General features: G+C 35.8%; 1 protein-coding gene across 1 annotated transcript; it reads right to left on the reverse strand.

Annotated features, from left to right (window-relative positions):
* Positions 1–5,035: 5,035 nt before the first annotated feature.
* On the reverse strand, positions 5,036–23,420 carry LOC117327091 (glutamine-dependent NAD(+) synthetase-like). Its single transcript, XM_033883921.1, has 19 exons — positions 23,260–23,420; positions 23,029–23,089; positions 22,263–22,379; positions 21,438–21,491; positions 20,994–21,135; positions 20,185–20,273; positions 19,328–19,445; positions 17,993–18,124; positions 17,073–17,147; positions 14,505–14,626; positions 13,764–13,915; positions 12,994–13,162; positions 12,375–12,510; positions 11,553–11,659; positions 10,215–10,346; positions 9,272–9,341; positions 8,318–8,446; positions 7,496–7,672; positions 5,036–7,100 (listed from the first exon to the last, which is right to left on the reverse strand). Exons 1-19 carry the CDS (start codon positions 23,342–23,344, stop codon positions 6,402–6,404), a joined length of 2,766 nt encoding a protein of 921 aa, XP_033739812.1. The 5' UTR covers positions 23,345–23,420; the 3' UTR covers positions 5,036–6,401.
* Between the last annotated feature and the right edge of the window lie 1,215 nt (positions 23,421–24,635).

Below are 24,635 nucleotides of genomic sequence, written 5' to 3' on the forward strand. Positions count from 1 at the left end.
ATGACTGGTTCGCCCATTGTCAGGATAATGTGACAAGTGGGGTGTCCTGTTGGGTGTCTTCAGCAGTATACTTCAGTAAGGTAGCACTATAATATCGACACCAGTTCCACACTATCCAAAGAAAACGAGCACAAACATACCGCAGCCAAACCAAACCAAACTATAGACATAATATGTTTAGGAGATATCTGGGGTGTCTACATGTATATATCAGTGTTTAACAAAAATTCTTTGGTGACAAGAATAACTTCAACAGGTCAGGAAGGGCCCTGTCGTTTGGAAATTTCTCCAAATAATCATCCAAAGTCATCTGCCCATGTCACCAAGTTGACATTTGACATTTGAACTTTTAAAAAAAAAAGAGAAAAAAATAGCAAGGAAACATAATATATACTTCTTGATGATGTCAGTCTTGTTCCTTCCTTTACCTTCCCATGACCTACACTGCCCTTGACCTTTGACGCGGTGACCTTGACATTTCTGACATTGTGATTTTTTACCTTTAAGCCAAAATGACCTCGACCTTTGACTCAGTAACCTTGATCTCTGGTCAGTTGACTACTTTTTTTTCATTCCTACCAACTTTTCTTCATACTGTCATCACAAAATGTTCATCAGTGGAAAGATACAAAATGTGACTTTTACCTTTGATCTAGTGACCTTGCCTTTCTGAACCAGTGACCTTGACTTTTCACAACAAAATGTTCATCAGTGAAAATTTGACCTTATGATCATTGTACCTAATGAAATTGACCTTCGATCTCGATTTTTGACCGAAGTTTGTATTTTTGTGACCAAACATCTCAACCAAATTCCATGTAAATCGGTGATAAGTACAAAAGTTATCAGCCAGGAACATTTGTGGACAGAGGAAGGAGAGACAGAGTGATTACTATAGGACACCCATATCTCTAATACAGGGTCCTATAATTAGCTCTTTTGAAACTGTACAATAAATACACTTCAGAAACAAAATTGTAGACAGATGTATGCATTCATAGATCTATGAACACATGACTACTGTATTAATTTTCATGTCTGCAAGGAAATATGGACCTGCCAGATGAGACATCCATCCAAACATCTAAAAAAGAGCCGACAGTCAGTGAGCCTGAGGACCACCAGCACTGTTATACCTTGATGGTCTCAATTATCAGTCACAACTAATTTTCCAAGAGGTTGGGCGATATTGTCTTCTAAGCTCCACCATCGTCAGATTCATCTGACGCATTCAAGAATCCTGCCATTCTGAAGTGAGACACCACAGCTAGTGTTGGTGTCGAGAGTTCACTACATAATTTATATACATCCATACCTTTGGTTTGTTTGGTTTGTTTTTGTAAAACGTCCTATTAACAGCCAGGATCATTTAATGACGTGCCAGGTTTTAAAGGTGGAGGAAATCCGGAGTACCCGGAGAAAAACCACCGGCCTACGGTCAGTACCTGGCAACTGCCCCACTTAGGTTTCGAACTCGCAACCCAGAGGTGGAGGGCTAGTGTTAAAGTGTCGGGACACCTTAACCACTCGGCCACCGCGGCCCCCACATCCATACCATGATCATAGAATACAACACAAGTTAAACTATAACCCAACATTTTTTTTAAATCTTTAATCTGTCAGAATATAAAATAAAAGTACAAATATGAATTCTTAAGTATAGAATCAATGACTGTATGGTACTGACCCTGTTTTGTTAACAGGGGCATTCTGATTTCCTTACACATTAAAGGATTAAAGGAATATTCCACACAAGGATTTCGTTTTTTTTTTTTTAAATCACACAAACATATCATTTTAATATATATTCATAGAAATTGTCTGTTGACATATATCATAATCATGATTATACACAAACATACAACATTTGTCTATATAGATCAAGCTAGATTGAGTTACGAAATGTTCATGAGGTAGTGATGATGTGATTGCACCCCAACAGTTTTGCCTTTTTTTAGCTAAACATTGTAAAATATATGTTTATATTTCAAAATTGACAAGACATAAGCCTTACAAGGCAATGAAGTTGTGATCCCAGCAAAATTATAAGATAAAAACATACAATTTTGTGTATTTACCCAACACTTTGCATAAAATATATGATCCAATGACTCTTCAGTTCCACATTCCCCAAAGCACTATATAGTTAGTGCATATCTAAATCTATATTGGCCGGGGGTGTTTCGCTCGTCCAAACTGACCATAGGTAAAGATAACTTGTTGAAGTCAATGCTTTTATCAGTCATTACATGTAAAAATTGTCCACCTTGTGTAAAATAACCCTTTCAGACCCCATGTACACTTCCATACAAGCCAATATGAGCAATATTAGCATAAGTTGCTAAAGTTTGTTTTGTCATTGTTTCTGAGTAATGAAAATTTAAACTAATACTTAAAACAACTCAAGTACAATTTTCATATCTACTTGAAGAAAACAAAATACATAATTATACATACTTCCAACAGTATAAATTCATGATTGATACTTTAATTCAACAGCTGCTGCAGCATAAATGTTTATCTCACAAAAAACATCACACATCTAAATATCTACTAGATATTATAATTAACATCAACCAGGATATATATGAATATATGATTTAAACCAAGAACAGTGATTAAAAGTTAAAGTCTACAAAATTAGAATAAATCAATTCTGATTTTAATAAAACAAAAATTATAAAAATCGAGAAAAGATTTCTTAGAATATAATCTTGAACTTCTTGTTATATTAATGCACTTGTCCAATGAAGTGTCGTATTTGATTTGATTTAAATTATCTCTAATTAATAGAATCTCTAGATTATAATTACTTATGATGAATTTTCTGAATAAATGATTGAAATTCTATAACTAAGCATGATGATTGTTTTGGAATAAGCAATTGAAATTGAACATCAACCATTTAGGATGACTTTAAACTATACAGCTGTCAAGTGAATTCAGTTCATAACTGGAATCACAATTTCAGCATCCTGTCGACTGCTTACTGATTCATTTGTAGTTATTTAATAATTTTCATAAAATATTAATATGATTGCAAACTACACTGAAAATTCACAGTTTGCTAATTATGTCAGTAATAGTGCCAAAGTTAATTTCTTGAATTCAGTTTTTATTACAAATCATTTTACTCAAAATCACAGTGGAATGGTTCTATGAATCAAGCCCTCTGTCAACTCTGTGGGCCCACTATGCCTTGGGCCATATCACATTAAAGACTGAAACAAAATGGATATCTGGAGAAGAAATCAATTTATTTGACCTTTGAGAATTCCAATGACCTTGACTTTCAGGATAGGTACATGATAGGCCAGTGCTACAGTACAGGTTTCATATGATCAGTGAATGCTTATTTTGTTTCAAAATCAACAGTGTAAAAATACGTCTATGTCTGAATAAGCACTTAGTGTATGAAAGTCACATCTAAACAATTATTTGACCTTTGACCTCTCACCTTGACCTGGGAATGACATGTGATGTTATACACAGCCAAGCAAAAATGAAAATGTTTCAAAACAAGAGGCCCAGAGGGCCTGTATTGCTCACCTGGTTTCATGAGATATGAAACAAGAATGATGATGAAGTATATTTGTCGCTGGTATTGCTATGTCAATATATATCATAAGCATTTTATATGGGTATATGTACATTGATTTTATTTTAATACTGAAAATTCCAAAAAGTGCATTTATCCACGACCTCAGAGGGATGCTACCACACAAATGTGAGTGATATCCATTGCTTAGTTTCAGAGAAGAACTTGTTTAGACAAATTGACCCCTTTTGACCCTGACCTCTGCCCCCTTGGGGGTCAGCTCCTTCCTTTATACAATTTTGAATCCCTACCCCAATAGGATGCTACCAGTCAAACCATTGCTTAGTTTCAGAGAATAAGTTGTTTAAATCAATTTAGCCAAATTGACCCCTTTTGGCCCCACCCCTCAGCCCCCTGGCGGCCCGGGTCAGCCCCACCATTTGTACAATTTTGAATCCCCATCCCATGGGGATGCTACCCGGGAAATATGAGCGAAATCCATTGCTTAGTTTCAGAGCAGAAGTCGTTTATTTCAATTTTGCAAAACTGACCCCTTTTGGCCCCGCCCTCAGCCCCCAGGGGGGGGGGTCGGCCCCGTCATTTGTACAATTTTGAATTCCTACCCCATAGTGATGCTACCAGTAAAATAGGAGATATCCATTGCTTGGTTCCAGAGAAGAAGTCAATTATATGAATATAGCCCGATTGACCACATTCGGCCCTGCTCCTCAGGCCCCTGGAGGGTCAGCCCCATCATTTGTACAATTTTGAATCCCCACCCCATAATGATGCTACCAGGCAAATATGAGCGACAGCCATTGCTCGGTTTCAAAGAAGAAGTCGTTTATATCAATATAGCTGGATTTACCACATTTGGCCCATCCCTCAGGCCCCTGTGGGGTCAGCCCCTTCATTTGTACAATTTTGAATCCCCACCCCATAGTAATGCTACCTGGCAAATATGAGCGATAGCCATTGCTTGGTTTCAGAGAAGAAGTCGTTTATATCAATAGCTCCAAATTGACCCCTTTTGGCCCCACCCCAGAGGTCCCCAGGGGGTCAGCTCCATCATTTGTACAATTTTGAGTCCCCTACCCATAGGGATGCTTCTGACCAAATTTGTTCATATTCTGATCAGTGGTTATGAAGAAGAAGTCAAATAAGTCAACTGTTGACGGACGGACGGACGGACGGACGACGGACGCCACGGTATGGCATAAGCTCACCTTGGTCCTTCGGACCAGGTGAGCTAAAAATCTTAACAATCAAATTTATTTTTTGCCAGATTAAGTGAGATCAAATGCAAAGAAAGTAAAATGAACAAATAGACATCTCCCTTCCTTTGGTTATTTTAAGCTTATACTTGTCTTACTTTTAATCATAATGGGAGGGGGCCACAGTGGCCGAGTGGTTAAGGTGTCCTGACACTTCATCACTAGCCCTCCACCTGTGGGTGCAAATTTGAAACCTACATGGGGCAGTTGCCAGGTACTGACCATTGTCGGTGGTTTTTCTCTGGGTACTCCGGCTTTCCTCCACCTCCACACCCTGGCTGTTAATAGGACATTAAACAAAATAAACCAAACAAAACCAAAATCTTAATTGGACCGAGCCATATATGATTTTCATTGTTATCAACTTACAGCAGATTTTCAACCAACAATATACCAGTCCTAAAATGGGCATGCCATTAGGTTAAACTTATACATGGTGTATATAAAAATTATGTAAATCTCATTTTAAATTCTATAACGTAAATAAATAGTATCCTTAAGCTTATATTAAAAATTTCATGTATGTATGTTGTTTATGCACTATTAATAGTCACATGACACATTAGTCAAGCAATGGCACTCAATTGTAAGAAAATAGTTGCTCTCATATATATCAAATTAAAATTTTTGATTCACTGCTGCAGCATTAGTTAAATGCATGTACAAATTTTATAACAAATAATACATCAAACTGATTCTGGTTGGTAACTGGCAAAAAGAAATTCACATATTTATGCTAAAATTGATATTTGTATAAATATCAAACAGTCTGATTAAAATACAGATAACCAAGGATGATCAATGGTGATCTGTATATTAATCAGATTGAATATCAAAATACTGATCAGTAATATTCTAGAGGAATTTGTTGTTAGATTCATAATGAAATATATCAGGTATATTCAACTGGAATTTAAGTATACATCATACTCCACAAATATATATCACTCCACAGGTTTGTGGTTTTTACCCGATGTCATGGATCTGCTCAACAAAATCCTACAACAAACCGATACATATACACATGTATATGTATATATAATTAATATGTAAAATAAATTTCTGATTTACGTACATGTACACTTGCAGTAAAATTTTCATAATTACTGAAATCAACATTTGCATGTTTCATAAAATTCTGATTTACATACATGCACACTTGAAGTAAAATTTTCATAATTACTGAAATCAGTATTTGCATGTTTCTAGATCTTAATGACAACACATCATATAAAGATATTTTTGTTATCATGAATTTTTAAATTTAAATTAAAAACTTTCTTGAAAGTTGTGCTGATAATTTTAAAATTCTAACACATGCAGTTTTGAAATCAAAAAGAAGATGAACAACTCTTAAAGCCAGGTTCCCATCAAATATAGTCTATTTCCATCTAAAGTTGGTAGCATTTGTATTTTCATGATCAGTTATAATAAGAAAAAAAAATGAAACCATCCGTTGAAAACGTTTTGAATCAAAAAAGCTTTAAAGGAATTTTTGAATGAAAAGGTCGTAACAAATATCTCAAGATATCACAAAATGAATGTTAAATTTACAGCTTCATGCATGTTCATTATATTGCTGCCTGAGATCAGGCAACTCCCTGAACCAGCCGGAACCGTTTCCCCTCCAACAGGGTCCCTTCCAGCCACCTCCTCTTGTTACCCTGTACACCTACATCCCTGTCCTCTAGGGAGGGGCCACATCTCTCAACTTCTCGTATTTCACAGCCCCACCCTAGGTCCTGGTTGTCAGAGGTCGGATCACATCTCTCTAGCATTACTCCTCTCTCTAAGGATCTCCCCCTACCCATTCCAGTAGAGGTAGAACCAGATTGCCCATCCAAATCTTCAAAACATATCTTTCCTATATCTTCCCTTAGTATAGATTTATCACAATTTCCATGGATGTCTCCTGACATTTCTTCCTCCTCCAAATTTGAATTTCCCAATGCCTCTTTTTCCATCTTAGAATTTCCCAATGCCTCTTTTTCCATCTTAGAATTTTCAAATGCCTCTTTTTCCACCTTGGAATGTTCGAATGCCTCTGAATGCATTGATTCCATTTCATCTTCAACCTTGACCTCGTTTGGCCCTGAGCAGGTGCCCTGACCTCCAATGGCAACCTCCACACCTACATTGGACATCCCTCCCCAGCCTTGCTTTGTAACCTTGCTGTGGTCTGTCTTGCCATTGCTGTTAATACTTTTGTTTACATCACGACTCTGTGAAGGAATTCTATCTGTCTGCTGGTCTTTTCTCTCCTCATACAGTACAGTAAGTTTCTGAGTCTGAAATTGATATAAATTGTGTATCTACATTATATATAGGAATAAACGACCAAGTTACTAGCAGCTTTCACCTATCGCTGGGCTCTTCAGGTAAGATTTATTTTCAAAGGGAACTCAATGACGTCATAAATGACGTTATGTCACAATGAACAGGCGTTCACACAAGTTAACAAAATACCAGTAGTGCAAACCTTACTATGGCCTATTGGTAAAATGTTTGCTAATTTATTATCAGGAAGCACTATTTGAAATCCAAACTACTTTTATTATTTATTCATTCTAATAATCCTGAAATTCCCCGGTAGCAGGAATAGCTAAGAATTATACCTGATACAATAAATAACATGATAGTAAAGTACATTATTGGTACTGTCTGTCAGGATTATAAATCTCACCTGTTCATCTATACAGCCAAACTGCCACGGCCAAGTGGCATTGTAGAGAAACTGACGATGGTCAAATCTGTTGTCGTCCGGACTGTAGGACTCGGCGTGATAGGACGGAGTCAGGGTTGTCATCTTGTGACGGTTGATGGCGTAACATCTGAAGAAGTGCTTCACTTTCTGAGCAACCTGTTGTAAAACAAAAGCTTAAGTTCAATGTGAGGAATAAATGTTCTAAAATTTACTCAGGATCAGAATTATTTTTTCTTCAGTTTTCACACTTGATTTCATCAGGTCAGTTTAGTATTAGCCATATCATTACCAAATAATTAGAAATAAAAGGTCATAATAAAATAGCATTCAATATCATCTCAACATTATTATACAGATGTGGCAACTATGGAATACAGTTGAATATACGGCCTTCATAACTTTATGATCTTTCACTCCAGATGTTTTGTAGGTCTTAGCAGGTTAATGACAAAAGTCTTCATTTTCCATACTGAATTCAGCGAACTAATAAATCCTGAAAAAAGCAGACAAATATATAGCTGTAAAACTGGACATACAAGTACCACAGGGGCTTGAAACGTTCATATGACCAAGAATAAGTGATCAGGGGATCAGAACCTGGGGATAAATACTTCATTCTGGGTAAAAGGAATGAGTCAAGCCCCTGTGACGGGTACTATATTTTTGAGATAAGATACATTTGGAAAGTAATACTTAAGCACTGCACAGTAAAACACTGGATCTATTTGAACACCCATAAATTCTTTTGGTGTAATTTTACATGACCTTACCTGTTTTGGAAACAAGCTTGTTCAAACTTACCTGTTCTGGTGAATACCTGTCTGCCCAGGTGTGAACCAGTTTGGAGAACATACTGTATGGACCACACTGGTTCTGCTTCCTTAGACGCCCATATATGGACAACTCCTCATAGGTCATCCCCATGTCTTCCTAAAACCAAGAAAATCTTAAATTTTAGATTTTGACATTGGAATTGTTGAAGTTGAATAAATAACCCTTATTACATATGAGAGAAATTGACAACAACATTAAAACACCAAGTCTTGAATGTATTTCAGACCTTTAAGATCAGTTTCAACCATATTGGTTAGCGAGACCTTTCAACCTAGTGTGATTTGATTAATATTGTACTTCAGTTACTGAGTTAGTGAGATCTGGTTAAATGTCACTGCATTTTAAAATTTAACTGTTTTTCTATTGGGTTGAATTTGTTGAAGGACAAAATTCTGTAGAGTGCAGAAAGCGCATTTGAACTGCATTTCTTTAGGCCGACCAACTATAGAGAAACTTTTCTACATCTAGTTACAGATTTACTTTCATGCATAAAATGCTTCCCACAGAAAAACCCTAGAGCTAAAAGACTGAATTCACCTGACCGTAACAACAGACCCCTGTGTGCGATCATGCAAGTCACAATCCATAAGACACCTGAGTATTTGCAGCAGCACATGCTATCTGCTATGATTTAACTTTGGTATTTTTGTGGTTTTGTGACTTTTCCCTGCAAGCTTAATATGTAGGATACCATTGTGTATATACCGTAACCATGGTTTCTCCTTATTTGGACATACATATGTAAACTGGAATTTTATCCTATAAAGAAATTAATTTACTCTATACTACATAATGTATATAAATCACACTCTGTTTTGTATATTGGGGCTTTGATACAGTTTGCCTTGGTGAGTAGATTACTAGATTTAACAGTGACTTTTGTTTTACTTTCCAAAGAGTACTTTTTAATATTCTACTTACTTCATCTGTCTGAGCCAGTTGACCATTGGATAGAGGTTCCAGCTCTGCAGTTGGAGGAGCATCATAGATTCTACAACAAAAGAAATCTTCCTTGTAATTTCTGAATCAGAGTGATGTTTTTTTAAGTACAGCTTGTCTACCCTATTATACCGCCACATTCTGTTCACATCAATTTTGGCAGTATAACGAGGGTGACAATAGTATTGAAATTTGACAAATTACAGCAACCACATAATAGAATGAATTTTTATTCAATAATTCCGATATCAAATACCTGGAAATACAAGCATTCTGAGAGTATTGCTAAAGCAATACATCCACTACCGGCCCCCACTAAAAATAGTAATGATGACCTTGACCCAAAACCCCTTAAACTTGATTTGCAGCTACTAATATTGAAGTTACATAACAACTTTCACCAACATACCTTGAAGCATGGCTGAGAAAAGTGTGAAAACTCAGTGGACGGACAGTGATATGGACAAGATTGTCTTATGAGGTGAAGTGTTTTGTCTGTGAACTTGTGGGGTGCAAGGCACAAGTTTTAATTTGGCATGGACATCACATTTAATTTCCGTTCATTTCATCGCTAAAAAAGCACATGTGCAGTGAGGTTTAATGATTTACATAAAAGTTCACCTCCTATAGGCGACAAAAATATTTGCACAGAATGAATCATTAATTCCCCCCCACAAGTATATCTGAGTGAGTGCATCCGTCTCACCGGAGGAATAGACAGACAGACAGGAAGGAAACCTATAGTCGCCCCGGTTTCACCAGTTAGGGACTAATAACCATGATAGTAATATCTAATTCTACTTGGATCACAAAGTTAGATATCCATTCCCCAACCTACATTCAATGATTCAGAAGTTCTGAAATAAATATGTGAATGTCATTTACTGTACATATCTTAAGTCACTTGTGTTAAAACAGAACTCACTTTTCCAGTGTGGTGAAGCCGAACTTGGTGATGCAGTGCCGTATGAAGCTCCGTAGGTCTGTCTTACTAATCCCACCTATTGGGTTGATATCAGCACTGGAGCAGTCATACTTGGTCATATATCCTCGTAGGCTACAAGTTAAAACACAGCAATTCTCTGGTCAGGCCTTTTCATTTGTCACAGGAAGACTAAATAGTTTATGTTCTCAAATAAGTAACCCAATTACATGGGTGAAAGTGTGCCGGTTCCTGAAATACTGAAATAGCTGGTTTTGTCAAAATTTAATATAGGCATATAAAGGGGAAATATTTCCAAAATACTAAATTCAGTATTGATACTGAATATTTTCATCCATGCAATTTTAATTTAATCAATTCTTATAATTGGAGATATATGTTTTCTTAATCAATTTTGATTGCAGATGATCTATAAGACTAAGTTAACAAAATTAATGTAAAAATCAATTAAAATATATCTTGCACAAGAATATCAAGCTGCTGCTGATTTTGTTAATAAGATATTTGAAATACATTATCACAGATGTTAAAAGTTTTCACATTACAGAGTCTAAACTTCCAGGAAAGTGGATCAATCATCATATACAGACTCTATGAATGCATACATCTGTCTACAATTTCGTTTCTGAAGTGTATTTATTGTACAGTTTCAAAAGAGCTAATTATAGGGCCCTGTACTAGAGATAATATGGGTGTCCTATAGTAATCACTCTGTCTCTCTTTCCTCTGTCCACAAATGTTCCTGGCTGATAATTTTTGTCCTTATCACTGATTTACATGAAATTTGGTTGAGACGTTTGGTAACAAAAATACACATACTTTAATTTGTCAAAAATCAAGGTCGAAGGTCAATTTCATTAGGTACAAAGATCAGAAGGTCAAATTTTCACTGATGAACATTTTGTTATGAATTGATGAAGCAAAGGTCAAGGATACTAGGTCAAAGAGGCAATGTCACTAGATCAAAGGTAAAAGTCAAATTTTGTATCTTTCCACTGATGAAGATTGTGTGAAGACAATATGAAGAAAAGTATGTATAATACATGTACAATGTCATCATAAAGTCAAAAGTATGGCCCAAGAACACAGATCCACCATATTAAAAATGAGCTGGTAGTATTTTCCTCTCCCCAATATAAAAGATGACATCACATAGACCTCCTCAAAATACTCAACATTTCAGACCTACTTACGTAAAACAGCCAGCTCAACCATGGCCACATTTATTCCACCTTGACTGACCTACCTCTCATCAACATTGGCTGGCCTATCTATTGTCCATATTGACTGACCAATCTCTCGTCCTGTTGACTGACCTACCTCTCGTCCACATTGGCTGACCCAAGCACCAGGAGACCTCCAGATCTCCCTCTCGCCCATAAAACCAGTTGGGCAAATAAGTAGGCTAGAACCATCCGCACTCGGGCCTTCAGACAAACAAAATACAAATTGATTCAAAGGTTTTACTAATTAATAAACTGTTGTTTGACCTGGGACATTTTCATAAAACTACAGGTATAATATATAGTAAGAAATGTTTGATATGTTCATTTACTCTTCAGAACTAATTTTTTTTTTATTAATTACCACTATGGCAGATGCATTTATAAATTCCAGTGTCCAGTAATATTTTTAATGAAATCATATCTGTAACTTTATAATGTGTCCTTGATAACTTAGTTTCACTCATTACATTGTTATTTTGATGGACAATGATTATAAGCAATGTCAAAAAGCTTAGTGACAATTTAAGTATCAAAAATTTCCTGTTTGAAGAAATATATGAAAAACAAAACAAGAAACAAATGTTAACAATTGTTGTTACAAAAACTATATTAGTCAATACATAATTGAGACAGAGATTCAGTGTGAAATGAAACCTGACATACTGATTGTATGGGGCTGAGTCAATGTGTTGGACATGACAGTGTGTTGATAAAGTTAGTGTCGGTAATGATAGTGGAGCATGTCACACTTCTGTCAACTATGGTCAAATGATACAGGATGTCATGAAAGTCAGTGGTCGGTAAAGTCAGGTTTAACTGTATTAGACAACTCTTTTTTCATGAGTACATCACTGCCTTTTAATAATACAATAGGCATATATAGTGAAGTATACATATTGAAAGATAACTAAATTACCTGAACATTTTGTAAAGCCAAGTTTTCCCTTGGACTTCCTCCTGTGGCCTTGAATCTGGGCACTAGTTTCAAAGTGGCTGTGAATATGCTGAGGAGGGCTGCCACGGCAATGTCTATACTGATTGTCAAGTGGAAGCTGGAGAAGAGAATGAAGGGAGGTACAGGTGAATACACAATGAAGGTTAATGTGGTATATAAAGTCACAAAAATAATAACATGAGAGCTTTTATTATCATCAACTATATTGTAAATGATTCATGTATTGTCATGTTCATTACCATATTATTATCAATAAGCAACCCTCCCAAATGTAAAATAAGATCACTAATTCAATCTGGGGAGGGCCTATTTGTGAACCAGCCACATTTATCTCATGATTTTAAGATTGATGATTCTGCAAAAATGAAGAAGAGGGTGGGACTTAATTGTAGGCAAGGGACTTATTTGCAGATAAATAAGATAAAAACGAAAAACAAAGGAAGATAATTACAATAATATATGTAAAATGTGTTGGCCTTGACCTAGGTATATCTGCCACTGTGGTCTTGAATTAGTTATGCCTCTCTCAATGTGACCTTGACCTAGTTATACTGCCACTGTGACCTTGACCCAAGTATACCTGCCAATCTGCTGAGCTAGTCCTGCTGCCCTGTCCCTTGTCTCCTGAGAGCTGTTTTCCGACCCCATGTAACAGGTGGTGAACACCTTGTTGGCGAGCTCACGTGGGTCCTGAGGAATGTAAGCCCGATCTCCAATGATACGACGTATATCAGACAGCACTTTAGTATCTGAAAGAGTAAAATCATACAGTTATTTTGAATTAATTTTGTATTAAAAAAGAATATAACAGTTACTGTTTCTTAAACATAAGAAAGAGATTCTTCGATTCAGCATTGATAGACTAACTGTAGCAAGTAGTTGTTTAATTTGATTTCCAAATTCTTTTGATAGTACTATAATTTATTAAGGATTAACAATTTGAAAATATACTCATCCAATCAAAAGGTTATTTATAACTTCACGTTTGTTAAACATTGAGGAGATTAATATTTCCTAAATTGACAGTATTTCGACCACAAATACATCCTTTATGACTTTGGTCCTGTGAGTATTTTGATAGCAGAAATATGCTATAATTTTACCATATTTTTTGTAAGTATTCAGCAAGTATTAGGTATATACATTATTAATCAATATGTATTTAATGTTCTAATCACTTACATATGTTCTGTAAGACTGAATTTATATTAATGTTCATTTTAAATGTACTTATCACTACAAAATATGTGTATATCATCTGTATAGTCATGGTTATACTTAAAACAGCTCTTTCTTTTCTTCTTCTACTTCTTTTTTTTTAATTGAATATTAAAATGATATAAATCTTACCTCCCTCCTTAACAGCATCACAGACCTTGTGGCACATAGATGCCACAATACAAGCGGTACTGGAGCTGTCAATGCCACCACTCAGTGGCAGGAAAAATCCACCCTGGCCACTCCGTCTCAAGTAGTCCCAGAGCCAGCAGGCAGGCCCGTCACTGTAACACATTATGGGTCTATCATTATACAGCTTTTGTTTGGTTGCATGTTTGTAGGTTAATGGCCCCAATAAAGAGCCAGGACCATTTCATGGTGTTGTCACCTTGTAGTAGCTTGTGGCTACATCACTGAACATCATACTTGATGTCAGTCACTTGTTATTTAAAGCAATTTAGTTAAAGTGTCTTATCCAAAGAAATATTTGCAACCATGATAGCACAAGATGGTCATGTTCTCAGCTTCATGAGAAATATAAAATGCCTAGGTAGGGATCGAAGCACACACATCGGACCAACCAAGGTTGTAGTATCATACCTCATACAGTTATATATTTTATTCATGTTAACTGAAGAATGATAAAATACTGAACTTTGTGCAGGCTTTAAGAAGTAATAGAAATTTGTGTTTTTATATTTCAACCATGTGGTAGAGCATATCATTTTTTTTTTTTTTTCTTTTTTTTTTTTTTTTGTTCTTTCTGGCACACATTGAAAATATTGGAGTATTCTGTCATACTGTTGAAATTTAACTTGTATTCAACAGAAAGCTGTAATATATATTGTCTACACACACACACTAATCATGTACCTAATCTCCTCCTCCGCTGTACAATATTTCCACTCTAGGACATCAGTTGTGTGTTTGAAGAAATCGTTGTTTGTCACTGCAAAATCACAATGGATTCTGGGAAACGATGTACTCTGTGACGCCTTTAAAAGAAAACAGTAATTTATTCTCAATAACATGTTAATTTAAAACGGGATCAACTGAGAATGTCAATGAAAACAGACCAACTTTCTATGATCATATCACTTAACAAACAATGACAACAATTTTGGTAAATATAGAAATATATATAAACATATATTCAGCAAATTGAAGACAAATATATTAGAAAACAAAAAATCTTTATGAACTGTAATTTTTTGTCATGCCTGTGTACAATGTACTGTATCTAATCAGTGATAAGACCATGCTTAGTGATGAGCTCATTTCTTTATTGTATTTCCGCAGAAATAGTAACAAATACTTTCAATGCTGTGTAATAAGCTTATTCCCATACTTTGAGTCAGTGCTTACACGTAAGCCATCTCGGCTTATTGCCAGATATATCATATACCATACAGTACCAATTAAATAAACTTAAAACATTAAAATAAACATTGATTTTAGTATTCAGGCTATACAAATAAGCCACACATCTAAACATGCTTATTGCCAGATATTATGTACAGAACAAATCATATATACAGTCAAACCTCGATGATTCGAACTTCGTTGATTCGAATTTCTCGCTGTATCGAACTTTTTGCTTGGTCCCGAATTTTCTCACTATATAACACTACTAACGAAACTATGTATGATTCGAATTTTTATAAATCGAAGTTTTCGATGTATCGAACTTTTTTCATGACCCGTTAGCTATGATATTATAGGTAATTGACATCTCATGATTCGAACAAAAAATTTACCTGTACTGACCACTGGACAGGTGTTTGTCGTGACCCCTGCGGCAAGATTTCACACCTCTCCCCCAAATACCCTGACTGACAATAGGGATAACGATAGCGTGTGTTGTCACTCCCGGTCATGGGGTTTATTAATAATCAGATCAAATTGATAGATAAAAAGTGTATTTAGAAGCCATGACATTTAATCACTCCGGTAAAACATTTCGGTAGTCGTCTCTGATAATCTCAGCCGCCATTGAAATCAGCGTTCGGTGAGTAAATTTTAAGGAACTGTAAAACAACCGGACCATTTTTAAACACAAACAATTAGCAATGGCTTCACTCATATTCAAAGTGTCACGTTTCAAACTTATACATAAATATCCAAGTAAATCGATTATTTGTCATTCAATCATGCATTCTCCAACCGATCGGCATTCCGTATTTTATATGCACATAACGTAAACGCACGTGTCTTTAGCAGAAAAGCCTAACGACTTACGTAAGTGTGCATTGTACTTCTTTTGTTTTATCTGTTAAACGCGATATAAGTGTTTTGTAACCGATACATATTCTGTTTAATTATCAAGAAAACATCGATCTATTGTCAACCATGAATAATTTGAAGTCCCGCTGTATCGAAGTTTTTCTGTTAGTCCCTTGAACTTCGAAACATCGAAGTTTGACTGTAATTTCAATAAACGTTGATTTCAGTATTCAAGTTGTACAAATAAGTCACAAATCTAGACACGCTTATTGTCAGATATTATGTACATTACAAATTATATATCTTCAATAAACATTGATTTTAGTATTCAAGTTGTACAAAAGTACTGTACAAAACCAATGCCATATTTACACTCTGACATAATAAATCATCAGATTTTCTCTAACATAATATCATAAATTACTCTGATACATGTATTTGCAATCTTTTGTAGGTATTCATTGCAAGCAAAATTGAATTTTTTATAATATATCTCATACGAAAATTCAAATGAAACCAAAGTGAAGATAATTTTTACCATTACATAACTCAGAGAACTATATTTTAAATGTGGAGGACAAATTCAAATGTAGGCAGTCACTTTGTTGCGCAATTTTACATCATGAAAGTTTCAATTTTGCCACCAATTAAAGATGCTCCAGGGTATATTACAATAGTAAAATATGCAAAAATATTACATGGGCAATTTCAGTAGATAACAGGATGATGATATTGAATTTGGTTTGTTTGTTTAACATCCTATTAACAGCCAGGGTCATTTAAAGACGTGCCAGGTTTGGAGGTGGAGGAAAGCCGGAGTACACAGAGAATAACCACCGGCCTACAGTCAGTACCTGGCAACTGCCCCATGTAGGTTTTGAAGTCGCAACCCAGAGGTGGAGGGCTATATAGTGATAAAGTGTCCGGACACCTTAACCACTCGGCCACTGCGTGTGAATACAAATAAGGTGTACAGGTGACGGCAGGGACCCGGTGATGTGACGTCATTTGATTATTGATGACGTCAATAACAATTGCAGCTCGGGTCAAAGTTCGAATTCTTGACCAATCAAAAGATGGGAAGGTCATATTCCACTAGTGGAATATAACATATATATATCTAACAGTCGGCACATTTATACAATGACTTGAGAGTGGAATAACACAGTGTATTGTGGTAGAAACGACAATATATTATAGTTAGTATCAATCACTTACTCTCCAAGAATGACTCCTCAGTGAGTTTCTGTAACCCCTAACATCCTCCAGGTCCACCGTAGCAGTGTTCACGATCTAAGTGGTAACAAATTAATATTACTAGGGGTTCACAAGTATGCATTTAAAACTGAATATGACTATATCTATGAGTTAATGACAGATTGTGCTAACACTGAGAACGTGCTAGGAACCTGAAGATCAAGCTTGTTTTACATACGCTTACATATGCATTAATTCTGATTTTGACAAAAATTTGAACAATTTAAGGGCAAAATTCAAAAGAAAATTTACGGAAGATATATTTTTTAAAGTCTAGTGTAAGAGTTTTCAAAATATGAATTTATACATTACTTTATGCAGGTTTACAAGATCACTGTATTTATCCACAAATGAGCCCCTTTTTCATTATCACAGAATCATCAATTTTAAAATACATGTATAGTAAGCTTATAGTGGTTCCCAAATAAGCACTCCCCAAACTTTTATAGAAGGAGAGGGGGCTTATTGGAGGATGAATATGGCCCTAAACTTTTACACTAGGGGAGGGTGCATATGTTTGAGGATAAATATGGTACTAAACTTTTACACTAGGGGAGGGTGTACGTTTGAGGATAAATATGGTACTAAACTTTTACACTTGGGGAGGGTGCATGTTTGAGGGTAAATAAGGTACTAAGTTTTCACACTAGGGGAGGGGGTTCACTGGAGGATAAAAAGTTACTTAACTTTTACACAGGGGGGGGGGGCTTATTGGATAATAAACAGAAGGGAAGGGGGCTTATTGGATAAGAAACATGGTACTAAACTTTTACAGAAGGGAAGGGGGCTTATTGGAGGATAAATATGGTACTAAGCTTATACACAAGGGGAAGGGGCTTATTGGAAGATAAATATAGTAACTGCAGATATCAAACACATACCACTTCCTGTATGGCAAATTGAGGCCCCTGAGAAACCATCTGACCATTGATAGCAATAGCCGAGCCCCCATCATAGTAGGTACGTTCTCCATCACAGCCGACAAAGTTAGCAAACATGTAAACACCTCCACACTGTAAAACAAAGAAAATCACAGAATATTAAAACAATTGTTGTCAGGATGCCTAAGTGAACAGGAAACCATGATAGAAAAGTACCAACTCATTTCTAAGGCGGTCACAAATCTATAATTAAGAATTCCCAAACAGAAATAGAAGAGAGTTGGCAATCTTCAATAAATAATTCTTAAAAGTAAACTTTGATATATCTGATGGTTCTGTTGTCACCACCCTGGTTGACATTTTGAGAATGTAACATTATCTGGAATCTGGTCAAGTGTCTTCAATGAAGATGCCAGACCTTCCATAACACTTAATCTTGTTCTCTCTGTACTTTTGCCAGGTTTGCTGTATAAATCCATATTTCATTTTTGTCCCTATTTAATAAATTTTCATTTAGAATTACAGTTTCATTCACAAGTCAGAATTCTCTTCTAATATTCTAAAGAGCAGCAGAAATCTTATAAGCTTAGAATAAATTTTTTTAAAGAAATTAACGAGAAAGTGAATTCGTTGAGAAATATTTAATGAAAATGGTTTGGTTTTGAATTTTTTAACTTCCTATCAATAGAACCCTGCAGGCAGGGCTTTAGAATTGTAACTTTTGCTCCCATTGTATAATCGTAAGAGGTCTTATCTTTTCTCTTCTTTCTAAACAACTTTATTCATCCTAATTGTCTCCCTTGACAATGCCTCACTTTTGGCCTCGAGTCGAGTGTTCGCCCCTGTGAGGAAGGCTTTGGGTTCTGTCCCCTGGCCGAGACATACCAGAGTCTTTGAAAATGGTAGTTTCTACTCTTGCTAAGCGATCAGCATACTAGGAGTGGGACGACTGGTTGCCCATCGTCAGTATAATGTGACCATGTGTAGTGTCCTGCTGGGTGTCTTCAACAGTATGCCTCAGTGAGGTAGCACTATAAATCGGCGAAAGTTCTGGCCTATCACAAGAAGACTTCACATAAATTTAAACATACTGCAGCCTCCCAAAACACACATACGCAACCACCACACACATGCATATTGCGCACATGGGAGGCCATCCTTAAATGACCTTAGCTGTTGATGACGTTAAACAAACCAAATCCTATCAACAGTAATGGTACTCGATCATATAAGGATGGTCATCCTTATGCGCCAGCTACATGTGTGTGGTAAGTGTGTGTTGAGAGGGGGCAGCGGTGGAAGGAGAAGAGGAATTAACACATGAGTAGGTCGTACCTTCATGGTGGCAGATTTTATGAGGTCCACCCTGACGTAGGATTTCCTCAGTTCATGGTGACTTCCACTTGAATTGGTGATGATCTCTACCCCATCAAGACTCATGTCAATGTGCTGACTGTAACACAGATACATGTCACAAACTGAAATCACCAATAGCACAAATTTACGATAAGTATTTTTTTACGGGAGATTGATGAATTGTAGCTGAGGGACAATGGTATGCAGGACTAAAAATCTCCCAAACATAATCATATATATAGATTAAATGTTCACTTATATTTTTACAACTATTGCAAAACAAGTATTATCAACTTTTCTCATATCAGCCCAAATGGACACACCAGTGAAATCCTACTGTTGGAGGAAAATGAAATACCCAGAGGAAATACCTTTTCATGTACGATCAGAGTATCAAACCCCAGCTGATGAAAGGCGAGTGTGTTACCACTGCACCATCTTGCCAACCAATAAGTGTTGGGTGGTTGGGTGGCACAGTGGTAACACACTTGTCTTTCACCTAGGCCACCAGGTTCGATTCCCCAATCGGATGTGAAAAGGTATGGATTGCGCTTGACCGCCTGGGCTTCCCTGGGTACTCCGGTTTCCTCCCACAGTAAGACCCCTCGTTGACTTTCATCTGGGCCAACAAGGGTGATTAATATAAGTTGATATAACTTGTTTCGCAATTGTTGTGAAATAAATAAAGTTTATCAATAATTACTAGATCAGAGAGAATTCAGGATATCTAAAGCATGTTATTTTTGCTGAAAACAGAAGAGGAAAAATGTAATTAGAATGCATACTGTTATACTTTCAAATTAGTTATTATAAGAATGCAGAAAATGCACACTGACCTGTGTGACGTCCACAATTCTTCACAGATCTCACTTCCAATACATGTGTCAAGAGTAGATATCACAGCGTCACCTATGGGTACCGTTTTCTGTAATAATATATGAATGTTGTGTGAAAAACAAAAAGTCGTAGTATCGCACCCAACCCCCAAAGACCGGCCGTGAAGACTCCTAAATGTGTCAGTTTTAATGAACTATTTTCCCCTTAATTAAAGGAAACACTGCTCTTTTGGAAACAACTGCATGTAATATTGAAAATTTAGTAAAACGTTACTATGAAGTGACAAGATTCTAAAATGCTTTAATTGCACATTTTTTTCTAAATTTGTCAATAAATATTTTGGTTCACCTGAAAACCAACAGCTTTCATGGAAAAAATGCTTAATTATACCTCAAGACTAAAACTATGGATATTTTCTTGTTTAACAACCATGTAATATGTAAAATATCTATGCAAAATCTAAAAGTATTTAAAGACCAAGAAACAGACCTAAAATTCAAGCTTGATATATGTTTAATAGACAAATGGATGAATGATGAGTCCACCGATCATCAGGCCAAGCCACTCTATCTGTGCCAATTTAAGCCAAAAAAGCCAAATAATTGATGTCATTTTCAAAGCTGAATTTGAAAAATTCTCTCATGCGCATTGTCTTTCTTTCTTTCTATTAATAATAGTTTCCTTTTCTTAATAGTACAGCTGTACAAACATGTCTTATTTTCCAAACAGAAAATCACTGGAGATTTCTAATAAAAGGAGTGAAAATGATAGCCTGTTACCCACGAACACATTACATGCTATAACACACCTGTCCTGTAATGTCCTGTACCATTCTAGGTAGGAAGTAATCCTCAGTCATCTTCCGTTTGGACCAACCCGTGAACCAGCGTGTCTCACGATAATTACCATCATTACACAATGCTATCTTTGGTCGAATCAGGAGAATTTTTCTAAAAAAAAACAACAATAGACTTGGCAGTTAGTAAATAATTTAAGCATATTTCTTGTGAATGTCCGACAATATATTTATCATTTTCATTGTTCGATTTCAATACATGTAATGATAATATTAAAAGAATCTACTTTCTTCACATAGTTGGGAACATTATTGTCAACCTCCCTCTATGACTGATCTTGACCTATAACTCCTTATAATGACTCTACAAATACACACCTCCCCAACAGCATCCTAAAATTCTATCATATAAAAAGGTCATTAAAAAGGTTTTATTACACAGTATTATGTACTTACTTGTTGATGAAGATTATTCTGCAGTTGTAAGCAACATTTTTGTGCATAACAGGCCTGAAATACACATAAATAAACAACACCGGTAAATAAAAAATAAATCAATTAATTAAAAAATAAACAAATCAATTTGTAAATTAATAAATAAATAATAAATGAATATTGTTAGCATGTATATACAGGAATAACTTTGGTACAAACCATTGTAAACTGTTACACTAAACGAGGGGCTTACTTGAGGGTAAATACGGTACTAGTCTTGTACACTAAGGGAGGGGCTTAGTTGAGGATAATCAAGGTATGGTTTAGGGTACAATTGCCCACATACATCAATATATATTACAAGGTTGATTCCTTTACATCATTAAGTCCATAAAATTGTCTTATCAATCAATAATAGATACACACTACAGTTAGCCATTACTTTTCACTATGACTCTTGTTGTGTCTTGGAGGAAGTGTATACAAACTTGAAACACAATACCATTGATTCAGCTTCAGAGAGTCCAAACAATGTCTATGAATCTTTAAAAACATATGGCTTGAGATTGATGAGTTATTGCAGTAAGGCCATGCAAAATTGACAATGCTTGCTGAAACAAGTCACAAGGGATGTAACTTTTAAAAGGCTCATTGTGATGAATTTTGTAAGTTAGGTCCAGTCCATTACCATATTCATTTATCTGACATTTCATGACTTGGCAGAATCTGTATCTGATTGAAAAAATATGAAAAATTTATTAATATGGATTTTATCATAAAAAAAATAATGCAGACTTGGTAAGAATCTGTGCGGCCCAAATGACCAGTGCCCAAATCAACACTTACATGCCCACATCACAAAGAATGTCCTGTGTTTCAGGAGCTGTCAGTAGGTTAGCTAGGACTTGCCAGCTGTGTAGAAATGTGTCACTCTCCAGGAAATGATCTCCACATCCATATCCACTGTGGAGAATTAAAATTCAGAACATTTTCATTTTATTTTTACATAATCTTTGCTTTGGAATGATGACAACAAATTTAACCTCAGAGTAATTGGCAATGTGTATGCTTATAATCAAGATTCGAAACTTTGCCATCTCCTTAAGCTTCTCAGTGATTTTCTTTATATTTCTCCTTCTCAATGATACAAAATAATCAGATTATTTTAATCATCAAGTATCTAGTAGAATGATTTTAAGCAAAGTTTTGTGCTAATCCGCGTTAGTGCCATTTTCACACATTGTTTTCGGGACTTAATGGACATGGTCAAAATTGTTCATGCGCAAAATATACGGATTAGAAGTGGGTTTTTTTCAGCATTTTCAGCCCCAAAAAGTACCTGCGCAAATTACACTGGTGCCCAAATTACACAGGTTTTTACAGTAAGTCACATGAACATTTGTATTTTCATTATCTATCTGAAACTATCTGATGTTTTTCCCTGTGAAAAAATTAGACATTAACATACGTGTACTTGCAGAATTAGATGTCATTTCATTTTTGGTTAGCTTGCAGAAAGTCATATCAAAATTTTCTTAAGATTTTGATTTTAATAGTGTCGACCAATATTGTAATGTTTCTAAAGATAGTTGTGTCTTTCTAATGATCTTACCAAATTTCCAATTCTGGACCTAGTCTGTATTTAGCTCCAAGTTCTTTGGCTTTTTGTATACCTGGTTAAGAAAAAAAATTAACATCATTAAAGTCCATATCTAGACATCTTTCCCTAAATTAACTTTCACGTTCAGACCAGTGTCGCAGGACAACTGGTAACGCACAACACTTCAACAGAAAGTAGGCTAGGTAAATTACTGTTAGACACGAATCGGGTAGGATTTCTTACTTTGCAAAATCCTAGACATATTTCCGTCAAAATCCATCGCCCATTGATTAAGGGTACATGTTGCAAGCGTTGCCGTTCGCCCCATTTCCTTCTGTCATGTAAAACAACACGAGTTTCTTCAGCGTCTCAGCAACCGAGCAACAACCTTCTGCTAAAATCGATTAGTTTTTTTCCTTCCCTCCCTTACAGGAGAGTTCGAATAATGTGGGACACCTTTGACTTTTACTTCTGGAATATTCATTCGGAGTACCTCGAGAGCGATCATTATTTGCTAATGTTGCAGTTGTAGCAGACGTTTTGTTCCATGCTTTATCATATCTTCTTGATAATGACAAAAATCAATAGCAAGCTGAATTTTCACCAGACTCTCAAGTATTTAAAGCAGAAATACGTGATATCGCGAGCCCTGTCAAAGACTGCATGCGGTACGGTAAGACGATTAACAGGAAGTTAGGCATAATCGGTTGAGGATTAACAGGATCAGACAGGATCGAGGAAGGATCGGGCCGTTTCAGCGATGATTGAGGTACTCTGTTATTCAGAGAGGTAGTCACTAACTACTATAAGGAGACACCGTCTCAAAATGAGCTGTCTGTACATTGGTCGATTTAATCCAGCAAAGAAGGAAAGAAAATACTTTTCAGAAATATCGATCCGTTATGCTTACTTACGTCATATCAGTTCTGCCCTGACAACTGACTTCAGTTTATTGTATATACTTATTACAAATTAGGCATGGTGAATAGGGACGTATACTCCTACATTTTAAAACAGACATGCTTATCTGACAAAGAACTTGTCATGATTAAATATTTTTGCCTTGGCAAAATTAAAATATAGCCTAGGCAAATTATTTCTGCCTAGGCAAAAATCGAATATTGCTTAGGCAAAAATATTTCAGCCTAGGCAATATTCGATTGATGCCTAGGCAAAATTATTTCTGCCTAGGCAAAAATCGAATTCTGCCTAGGCAGAAATCGAATTTTGCCTAGGCAAACTTATTTTTGCTTAAGCAGAAATAATTTTGCCTAGGCAATATTTTATTCGGGGCGAAAAGTCGAAAAGACGAATATAGCACAAAGAACACAAGGTACTTTCTGGATCGGGAACTTTTTTCATTTTTTTTTTTTTTTTTTTTTTCCATTTTTTTTCTTTTTTTTTTTTTCATTTTTTTTTTTTTTTTATTGTAGTATCTTGTTCCCTTAACCCATATGCAGCTCTTTTTCTTGTCATCTTGTTCTCATGATTTGAAGTATAACGTTCACACAAGTAAACTGATACGGTGGATTTCATATTATGACTATAGTATAGGGTGTAAACTAGTATTGCATAGTGAGGTCGGACGGATGATGCAAATACCCGGATTCCCGACCGTC

This window comes from Pecten maximus, chromosome 5 (genome assembly GCF_902652985.1).
Source record: "Pecten maximus chromosome 5, xPecMax1.1, whole genome shotgun sequence".
NCBI classification, from domain to species: Eukaryota; Metazoa; Mollusca; class Bivalvia; order Pectinida; family Pectinidae; genus Pecten; species Pecten maximus.